The sequence below is a fragment of the Nilaparvata lugens genome, chromosome 8 (genome assembly GCF_014356525.2).
Source record: "Nilaparvata lugens isolate BPH chromosome 8, ASM1435652v1, whole genome shotgun sequence".
NCBI classification, from domain to species: Eukaryota; Metazoa; Arthropoda; class Insecta; order Hemiptera; family Delphacidae; genus Nilaparvata; species Nilaparvata lugens.
The window spans coordinates 24033248-24044910 of NC_052511.1; the positions used below are offsets into that span (position 1 = coordinate 24033248).

The following is an 11663-nucleotide window of genomic DNA, read 5'->3' on the forward strand; positions in this document are numbered from 1 at the left end:
TAGCTAGATCTATGTGGTGATCTATTGTAGCCAGAATGTGTGAAATACTGGCTCCCCCAAGTGTGCTGCTGCTGCCTGCTATGCCATTTGGGCAAAAGAAGAAAGAACCAAAAGAGAATGAAAAGACTGGGGAAGATAAAACACAATGGAAAGATAATAGCAAAGAACAGTAGCTCTGTAGCATAAGAGCTTCATAAATATGTCAGGAGTCACCTACTCAAATAATGTTTTATCAGAATTTAAAAAGAGCCACAATAAATGATAATACACCATAATGATAAGAAACACGCGAAAGAAAAATGAATTCAATTTGGTAAGGAATCCGAAAAAGAGCTAGAGAGAAGAGATGATGATAACTGTGGTGAAGAAAAAATACATATTCTATAAATGTAGTAGCGTTCATCAATAATTTTATTGATCAGGAGATGAATATATTGGATTATTCTCTATCATAAACCAATAAATTATAGTGCTGTCAACAAAACTAAGTTAATTAAAACACATTACATTCGAATTTGCGCTATCACTAACCCAGATATTGATATCAACACCTGAACAAATGTGAAACAACATACTGCACTTTCAAATTAAATTTCATCAAGCAAATCTCAAACATTTTTTTTTTACATGTCACTCCGTCGTTTTGCTGAGCAGACCATCAAGTCTTGTAAAATAGAAAAAAACAGACAGTAGCGACTTGGATCGATTGATTAAAAACAAGGGAGAACAAAAATAAGCACGCGTATCTAGGAATAAAAGGAATACAATAATTCAGAAAATAAGAGAGTAGTTAAATCCGAGATAAAAATTTATTATTATAAAGGGAAAATCCAAATTTAATGCTGTAGAGAACCCAAAGACTTCTGCTACTGCAAATATTGACAACAGGGCTCACAGCTAGATGGAAATCTACTATACAAAAATTACAACATTTAATTTGGATTTTCCTTTCATAATAATTGTTCATTAATAAGCATTTGAATAAATGTAATTTATCATTAATTTCCACCTGGAAATAAAAATTGACTAATTGTAATTGACTAATAGATTTTCACTTTGATTTAAGTTGATATTGTGGTAATTATTCATATTGAATGAAAAATAAGAATTTTTGATAATTTCTTAGTCTTTTACATTCAAGACTAATAGATTTTTATAATAAATGGATATTTCCATATTCCTCGGCACCACTCGCTCTTCCATTCTTTATTCTGTACTACTTCTTGTTCCTCATCAATTTCCTCATCCATGTTTTCAATTTTTTCTCCCCAACATTATTTAGTTAGTCATGGTACAGCTTAGATCCGTCTGAGGCTAAGATAGCATCGATACTGACAATAGCTTCAACTTTCACTGACTGACTGACACACTAGGCTACCTGACTGACCGAAATCCAGATTTATGTGTTATTCGTCAATACAAGAGCTTTTCAGATTAAACTTCAAAGGGAGAAAAACGTGAAACGAAAAAGATACGCCTTGAGCAACAGACAATCCTCTAATAGCGGATACACGCCACCCCAAGAAACACAATAGAACCTCGAAAGACCAGTAGCTAAGTCAAACCTCTCCTCGAAAGGCACACACACACGTTTTGGGTTGGGTATGCTTCTGCCACAGACCATTGAATAGGAAAACTTGATGCTTTTGGACCTCTTTCAAGGAATTCAGGAGTTGTAATAAAGTTATTGTACATGAAGGAGGAGAAATTCAACAGGGTAAAGACTCCCACTCATAATACAATGTTAATTTATGTAGTTCACAAAGTCTAATGTAGGTGAAATGTTCACCAGTACATCAGCACACCTCATCGAATACATTGTTATATTGCATAATATAATAATAATAATAATTAATAATTGTTGTATAACAATACCGAAACGAATTCTAGATAACTTGCTAATTGTATCCTAGTTTGTCCTATTGATCATCATAAACCCGCATGTTTTTTTCAATTTCACAAACTGCTAATCATTTTAAAAAGTTATAACAAACGTCAAGGCTGAAGTGCAATTATGTGAACTGATCATAATGAGAAGCTTGTACTTGAAGGATAGAATTAAAAAATTATGCGATTTAGCCCTTCCACAACATCAAGAAGTTACTATGCATAGCAAAATCAACCAGCACCGAAGAAATAGGGATGTTCTTATCAGACCACATAATATTATGTAGTGGCTGGTTGAGGTTTACAATCATCACCTGAGCAATCTTGCAACCTGAGATCTCTTGAAAGCAGACCTGTTCCTACTAGGTCATTTGATATGCATATCTCTACTTAGCTGCTAGGCATTCAAGTCGTTCTAAGCTTAGTTCTGCTTTGAAGAATATGGCCCTACTAATCATCCATGAGTCTACTCATAGAACAGCTGAGAAAATCATCAAAATAGTTATGATTATTGACTCAAATACAGACCCTTAAGGTCCATATGCGCGATCTTCAAATGTTTGTAATTTATATGTATGTTTTGTAGAATAAAGATTTTAAATTTGAATATTAGGCTTGCACTGTCCATACGAATATATATGAACCATTGTGAGGTAATATCCAATCAACAACTTACTCAGGCTGGCCACTAACAGTAGAACATGCATGATACACGTGTCATCATACATTGTTGTGTCATCACAGCGAAAGGCTTCCAGCAAAATATTTGAGGTGAGGTTTTTGTAGTCTATTTTTTCTTCACTACGGTACTCTATTTGTAATTTTCCAGTGGTTTATTTATTGTAATTGGTTTTTTATTTTATATTAGAAGACTTTCGCTGACGATGAACTTTTGTATGTATTTATATATATGCATGATAAACATGCCTGTACAGTGGTCAGTCTAACAAAATAATAACATTGATGCGATTGAATTGAATGATAATGAACTAACCTGACATAGATGATGACACCATTGCTGAGTAACCGCTTCCATCCAGTGGGCACGCTCACATTGGGATTGGGCTGCATGCAGTTGACTGCATCACTAGTACCAGGGTTCACCACCGCACTACGCGCCACACTACCACCATTAACCATTACATGGCCTCCATTGACCGACATACTGCCACCATTCATTGACATTTCATTGAAGGACTGCACAGCCTCCGAAGAGCTGCTCATACTACTACAACTCGACTCTGACCGCACTGAATCACAACGCACCATTTCACTGCCACCGTTTGGTATCACACCTAGAAAACCACCATTATTCGGTCCAGGACCAAAATCATCACGATTCTGCTGTTTCAGCATAAATGGCACACCCCGATGGCTGGTTGCTGCCGCCTGGTAGTTGGCAGGAGCTGATAGTGGAGGAGGAGGTGCTGCTGCTGCTGCTGATACAACATTTTGGAATCCATAGAATGTTGTCATTGCTTTCATGTTACCTCCTCCTACACTACCAGGCCCCATAGTTGTGTTGCTACCAGGAGCCATTACTGAATTGCTACCTGGAGGCATAGCAGAACTGCTACCATGAGCCATAGCTGCATTTATACCAGGTGCCATAACTGATCCGCTACCAGGAGCCATTGTGGCATTCATACCAGGAGCCATTACTGTGCACGGAGGCGTCGCCAACGTGGCATTATTTGCCGGCGCCAGAGCCGACGCCATGGTGGAAGAAGCAGTCCTTTCAGAATAAACGATACCCCGTTCCACCACAGGCTGACAATCATAACCCAAATTTCCAGCTCGTTCACTACCATCCGCCAACACCTCCTGCTCCATCTTGGCTCCTCCTCCTCCTCCTCCACCTCCTCCATGGAAGCTGCCATCCTGGAAGCCTCCTCCGCTGCCTGCTCCTGGTACATAGTTCGTAACAGTTCCTCTATTGTGGTCATGGTAGCCATTTTCTCCTGATACGTAGACTAACACCGGTTGTGCTGCTGAGGGACCAGGTTCAGACTTGCCAGCCATCTTCCTGCCTGTGAACTCCTGGTGCTCTGCAGCGACGACGACCTCCTACCACCTGGCAGACTGCTAGTTGTGCACGTGCCACCTCCTCCAACATAACAACCATCACTGTGAGACAGAGGTGACCGTCGTCGCTTCCAATCCCCCACTACACCTCGCTGCAGCTGCACTTTCTGAAACACAAATCACAATTCCAAAATGTAGATACTGTTACCAAAGACAGAGTTCTGATCAGAACTATGCGGTAAGGTCCTAACTCAGCCTGATAAAGAATTCAAATTTCAATGAAGTTGACTCAATTCATTTCAATTCAGTTCAATTACACTCAGCATTGAATTAATTTTAACAAAGGCATAAGTCAAATGTGATGTAATTTAGAAAGAAAGAAATTAAAGTGAATTTTTCAAACTTTTCTCACATATGCCAATACATGAAATTTATAAAAAATATAAAATTATGCACGAGGGTCAATGAAACTATTTGAGTAGAAAAGACAGCATGAATTTTATAAAAAATTATTCAATATTTTGGGCTAGGAGTTGTTCACTCCCAATCATAATTATATGATTCATGATTGCAATGATGAATGAATAAATATAGATAACAAATATATATATATATATAATATATATATATATATATATATATATATATATATATATAACAAATTGATGGATGAAACTTTAAATACACTTTCGGTTATAAAATCTTAATTACAAAGATCGTAGCAGAATGTGTATAGCCTACACTATAAATAACATGTGATCTTTTCAAAATAATTGATAGTTGAAATAGACTAGCCTATAGCTTAGAAATAGTTTTAAATAGAAAAATCGGTACTGTAGGCTAATTGTTATAAAACATAATCTATGAGGATTGCGGTTCACTAGATATAAGTTGGGGAAAGCATTTTCATTGATTCATAAGGGTTTCAACAGTAACAAAATAGGATCTTCAGGTAAATATAATTACCATTAAAAGTATTTACAGTTACAGTTTCATCTTCCAGCCCTATCTTTAAGGAGCTGAATTGAAAGCTGCAGATCTGCATTGGACCACTTTATTCAAAGAGGGTGCATAATAAAAGATAACAGATGGGGAGAACAAGAAGAAAGCCCAGAGTCTTTGGAGGAGAAAAGGGAGGAGAGGCGAGAAAACAGAGAATTACCGTATCTATAGAATAGAAGAGACAAGTCCGAGAAAGAAGACATTTATAGTTGTGGATAATCAAATATAAAAATTTATTCGCAAATAGACCTACTAAAGTTAAATTTCAAAGAAATATGCAGGATACAGTTCCAAAATTTAATAATATCTCATCAGAGTTGTGTGGAATACAAGAAGGTCTTGGTTCTGAATAATTTAAAACAATAGAAATTAAATTCACCAGATGACATCAGTATCTTAAAGATCTAAGCGTTCAACACGAACAAAGAATGCAGATTATTCAAAATGGTAATTAATTGAATAATAATTCGACAAAATGTTAATTACACCAGCATAATAATTATTCATGAGGTGTCTTCTCCAAGTAATAAGTCTTCTTGCATAATTAGTGATTTAAAAATTAGGCCACATTCAGTTGAATAACGAGCCAACTGTTATGGTCTAATAATAGAATACAATTAAATTGGTTGAAAAACGAGTAGTTTAATTAACATAGTTCATTATTAAGTTGATCACGGCATATTCACAGACAAGTTAAATGATTTAAAAAAATTGATAGTATAAGAATTTGGAACACTCTTCTTTTCGAAAATAATCTTCAACATAGCCTAATTTATTATTAATCTGATGTTAGAATTATTTGTATGTAAATTTATACAAAGCTGATTCCAACCATTATAAATACAAAAGACGACGTGAGGCATAAGATGAAAGTTTTCTTTATTATTTTAGTGAGCTAAATGATTATTGTCTGAATAAAATTCTAATTAAAAATGAAGTTATGGTGAACAAAAGTCATATATGCAGTGAAATTAAAATATAATCAAAAATCTATCAATTATTCAAAAGGTTAAATAAATATTTTACAAAAGAAATAATAATTTACAATAAATAGGCTAGTATAATGGGCATTGAGAAACTTTTTCATGTAAATGCATCAAATAATCAGATTGATTAAGAGTGCGTGAATACCAGCATTGAAGTGAATTAATTTTATAAGAGGATTTAATAAACAAAAATAAGGTTGTACGCTAATTTGAATTCCCAAACATAACTGTTTTTACAAACACTAATCTTAGTTCATTTTTTTTTTAGAATAGCCACTTCAACATTTTTCAATTCGATTGCATATAGACCTACTTGGAATGTAAAGGGGTGAACATTTGATACGGTAACTTGTAGTCTATAATAATTTATCAATTTTCATATAGAATTCAAGGAAACATAGGCTACAGGAAAATAAAATGTTAAGTTAGTTACTAACTACAAAGTTAGTTGAGTTGAGTGATGTAGAAGAATTATTATTCAAAGCGCCTTTCAAGGAATATTGTAGTGAATCAAAACAAAACCTAACCTAAATTGTAACGTCAAACTGACATAAAGTAACAGCTTTTACTCTGACTGAATTCTAAAATAAAATCAAATTGAATGATTTAAATTGAAACACCTAAGAATTCATTGATGTAATTCACTATTATTAGTTTAATAAGTATCAAGTTATATGTAATACAATATAACCTCTAAATGATTTTAACAATATTGAGAATTGGGAGCTATCTGAACGTATCCCAGTGACATATTGATAAAGATCAATAGAAACTTTGTTTCAATGTAATAGTTTGTTTAAAATCGTTTTAAACTATAATATTATAATATTGCGGTGATTAAATATAATTTTTCATACGTGATAAGACTAATATTATTTACCTGCATGACGTAAATAATTCATATAAATAGTTGTATGTTCCTTCAACCAACTGCTCCAACATCACATAAAATTGATAAAAACACGACCTTGAAGTTTTCGCACTATACCAACTAAAACCGTGGATAAATCTTTTCCATAATCACTTTATTGCACCGATTAAACCGACTTGATTAACTAGGATTCAAGGATGTCAACACACTGGCAAAGTAGTAACACCTGGTATCACTAATCCGTGTAGTTTCACTGGTAAATTTGAAGGAGATAAGTAAGAAAGAGCAGAATGTTATCTTAACCAAATAACAGCTTTCACTTGAGTAATAATCGCCACGATAAAACCGAATTCACGAGCACTTTTGACAACATTTTTTGCAAGATTATGAGGAAATATTGCTGGAAGATTGACTCCCAGAATGCCTTGCGCCTTTTGCGGATGTCTCGGCAACTAAACACCGACGATGCACTTTAAAAAAACAAAAATACAGGCGTGAAAAGGACGCGATTCGGAACTAGTTCTCTTGGATGCTTTGATTGCAGCTGCACAGGCAATAACATTTCAGCTACGCAATGTTTACCATTCCGACATCGAATCTGCTTCTCCGGTACACAATTCCACCACAAGTGGCAGCACCTTACGACCACCTTTCAAAATATAACCTATCTGTGTTCTATTTCCACTTAAAACCACTTTTATTCTTGTAATTCAATGAGTTATAACATTAAAATCAGAAAAAATCGTAATAAGGCAACTGAATAACTGATTTGGTATGAGTTTTAAAGTAGTATATGAAATAAATGTTTTGGACTCATTTCAGCTCAAGAATTCAAGCCCATATTTTACATAAAAATCATACTGTTTCAAGTATTATATTAAGAATTTTAAATGCTTATTCCATATATTATTGGCGTTTTATTTGTATACATTCAAAAATATTGAAGCAGAACAGTTGGTACTGGCTATAATCGATAATTCAACTATCGACTATAGTGTACCGCCAAGTTTGAACTCAGAGCGCTTGCAGGCATATTGTTCCTGTTCTGCTTTTGTACTGTTCTGCTTTTGCACACCTTTCTCATTTCAATAATGACTATTCCTGCAATCAAATGTTGGCAAAACTTTAATGGCTTTAAGAATAATCCATAGTAGTGACCCCCGGGTTGGAGAAATCGGTCATGTACTGTTGTAACAACATACAATATTTACTCATGTGTAACTATGTCACCGTACACGTAGACCCGTGCCCGTACACATAAGGGTCTATTCTTCGACCCTTTTTACAGATCAAGTTCGTTGGACAAGAAAATTACCGACTCCTTCATACTTTTTCAGAATATAACAAATAACCTTGAAAGTGCATAAGATATAAAATTGTTGTGATTTAAAATAACTTACTGTCATTGATGCAATATTACAGTTCTTCCATTTATTTATAACAATCATTAGCTGAGGCTATTTGGGAGCTATCACTCCGACAATTTGTTCATATAGACCCAAAACATAATTCACAACTTTTTTATTAACAAACTGTTTTGAGATACCAATGTACGGATTTCCTCATTCATTATATCTTGGAACTCTGTATCGAAATCATGTATCACATGAACACCTTCTCATTAAAAAAAAAAATGAATTTGGGTTATGAGGGACAAAAATGTCGTCGAAGCGACAGAGTAATTTTTCAATTCAAATAGGATCACCAATGAAACGTACTGTCAAATTATTCTTGTGAAAAAAATATTTTGCGTTTTCCATCATTTCCACCAACTCTGTTTGATTAAAAGCTGCGGGTTTCAAAGAATACAATCAATATCTAAAGAATACTAGAGTAACGGAGATGATATTCTACATACAATTCTGTGGTTAAATTTGAAACAGTTGCAATTTAACACGATTGGGAACACTATAATCTCTTCGGATGGAGGGCCAAGTCTAAACTCATTTTATATAGTGAAGTGACAAAACATAAATCTTGTTCAAAAACCATGATTCATGAGTTGTAAAATTGCTTTCCGGTGGTTCGGAACCCACGTACCTAAAACTGTAGGTCCATTCATTCACCTCGTTACCCAGAGCTTATGTGTGGGAATCACCCTCATATCAGTAAAAAACAGCTTAAAAACCTAGAGCTTACGTGTGGGCATCGCCCTCATATCAGTGAAAAAAAAATCATCCTCATCTTACTATCAACCTGACAAAATTAGACTTTTAATTTAGTTGCCAATTTAAACCCTAGCAACTGTTCCGAAAAGGTACTTTCTCTAGATCAAGGTGCTATTAGCATACGGTATGGACATTACAATAATTATTATGATTAGTAGATTGGAAAAAGAATATATACGTGCTAAAAGACTACTTTCGAACCCTTAAAACCCACCCTTAGGGCTGTTTGCACAGTCAAAGCTTAAACTGAATTTAATCAGCTGGCGGCTTGAACTCAAAATGAACCTCATTATAATAATGAACGAGAATCGATATGGATTTAATCCAGTTCAAAATGAAACTCAGTTTGAACTGTCACTGTGCAAACGGCACTAAAAGTTGGAATATCGCCAAAAGATTTATTAGTGAGAACTGAGAACCTAGGACCTATAGCAGGGCTATTTTTCAAGTTTTGTTGCAATCCATCCATTAGTTTTTCAGAAATCATGATCAGTGAGTGAGTTCGGAATTTTATAACCTAGGCTATAGTTTTTGTCTATAGTTCATTCCACCTAAGTAAATAGAAATATTAACATGAAATACCTGTTTCAGTAAATTATAAACAAGGCTACACACATGAAACAAAACTTAATAAGAAAATAGTTTATTTCTCATCATAATTCATTGAACATCGAGTGCAAATATTGACAGAAATTACATGAACACTTGTACGGAAGTTATTAAGATTTAATACATTAATTAATTATTACTAAGAAGTAAAAAAACTATTATGAGCACTGGTATTTAACTATCACTATAACTATATTTCCAAGGTAAAATCTATTCAATACATTGATTACTTATTATTGCATCTTTTAGCCTCACTCTATTTCTATTACAATACTATCAAATTTATTATCACTAAATATGAAAATGATAAAAATAATAAATAGTTTGACTTTGTGGATTAATAGATTTCATTAAGTACCTACAGTAGTAAAATAACTACTATAACAGTCTCTATCATTCAATGCATTGGAATTTATATTTAAGAAACAATTATGTTTATTGGAAATTTATCTCATCTTCTAGGAGTTTTGAATAAATACTCTATCTTATTTTTAAACCTTCTGTTACACGATTATTAGGACCTACTATTGCATTTATTATTAATGACTCTTCAACTTATATTCTAGTACCATCTATCACATTTGCAATTCAGACCTTCTATAGAATAAGATATATTATTTTTATTACAGTATTGATTACTCCCTAACTTATATTTTAGAGCCACCTATAACATTCAGTATTGGGACCTACTATATACTACCTTTATTTATCATAATATTTTGTAATTATTGTTGATGATTACCTAACTTATGTTCTAGTATAATAACTTTGTATTCAGTCTAAGTATAATTTTAAAAAATATCATAGTATAAAACAACGTATTTCCTGAGATCCTTTATCATAGAATAATATTTTTTAAAGTCTTAATTTTTTCCATTTTTGATTACTAGAATACAATTTTTAATATTATCCTAATTTAAAACAAAGTTGATAAACAATATATTTCCTAAAATTAATTATCACAGAATAATAGTTTTATAAGTCCTGAATTGTTCATTTTAAATTTTTAATCAGTTTAAAATTCTAATAGGCCTATCATTCTAAATAAATAATCTTCTGCTGGGTTCTATCAAATATTACCTCGAGGCACTCACATAATAGAATACTATTATAAAGATATTGTAACTACAGGTTAGGTACCGTAACTTTCCTCCTAATATATGAACTAATTTGACAAATTTATTCACTAATACAGTTTAGTCATATTTTTCGAATATTTAATTCTTCGATGAATTGTCTGTAAACTTGACCAATATCAAATTGACTCCTATATCCTATAACTAGCTATATAGAATTCGCGCATTTGTAAAGCAAATATTGCAATCAGACTTATGAGTTACTTTTAAATAATTGATATTTATGAGTTCTTTGATACTTTTTCAGATTTAGAAGATGAGATCAATGATAATAATAAATCTGTTAACATTATTCTAGATCAGCAGTCAAATTTAAATAAACAACGTTCTGCAAATAAATAGAGATCTGCGATATTGCACATCTTGTCAAGTTACAAAAATTTGAATATAATAGATAATTATTTGAAAAAGCCTGTAGACAATAAAATATACTAGATATTTAACAAATTTATTGTATATTGCCTATTAAAGCATTACGATGAGTTTGAAATAACATTATTGAAGTACAGTATAAAGTAACACCTAACATTAAAATCATACAATTAATAGTGGTATTTTGTATCAAATTGGCATAAAATCATCAATAAAACAATTGAACCTCTTACAGGTAATATATTCAACATTATGAGAATAACACAGTCAATTATTGCCTATTGCCGTTTTTAGAAACTAGTCACTTTCTCAAAAGGCTCAAACTCATCAAGTAATATGGAATCGTCTATAAAGATTTAAAACTCAACAAATTGATATAGGCCTACAGATACATAAAATCAGAGTAAGACAATGAATTGTCTACAGTAATTTTTCAATACTAAATAACTTCGAAAGACTCTTTCGAAAGAGTTTAAGCAAGACAATTAACTGTCATTAATCACTAATAATGATTACTTTTAAAACTTAATTGATTTTACAATAAAACTCAATTTTTCTACATTTAAAATTCTAGACTGGACATGAACAATTCAAATACTACCTTTTG

The 11663-nt window shown here is 32.8% G+C and overlaps 1 protein-coding gene across 3 annotated transcripts in view; it reads right to left on the bottom strand.

The window, feature by feature from the left end:
- Positions 1 to 7345, bottom strand: part of LOC111055270 (putative mediator of RNA polymerase II transcription subunit 26) — a 190787-nt gene extending 183442 nt beyond the window's left edge. For 2 of the 3 annotated variants that reach the window (XM_039434314.1, XM_039434312.1), the window contains exons 1-2: positions 6781 to 7345; positions 2882 to 4079 (exon numbers count right to left, since the gene is read on the bottom strand). In XM_039434314.1, the coding sequence (XP_039290248.1) occupies positions 2882 to 3909 (1028 nt within the window). In that variant the 5' untranslated portion in view covers positions 3910 to 4079; positions 6781 to 7345. The remainder of the gene's footprint in view (positions 1 to 2881; positions 4080 to 6780) is intronic. The other variant, XM_039434311.1, reaches the window with a different exon arrangement.
- Between the last annotated feature and the right edge of the window lie 4318 nt (positions 7346 to 11663).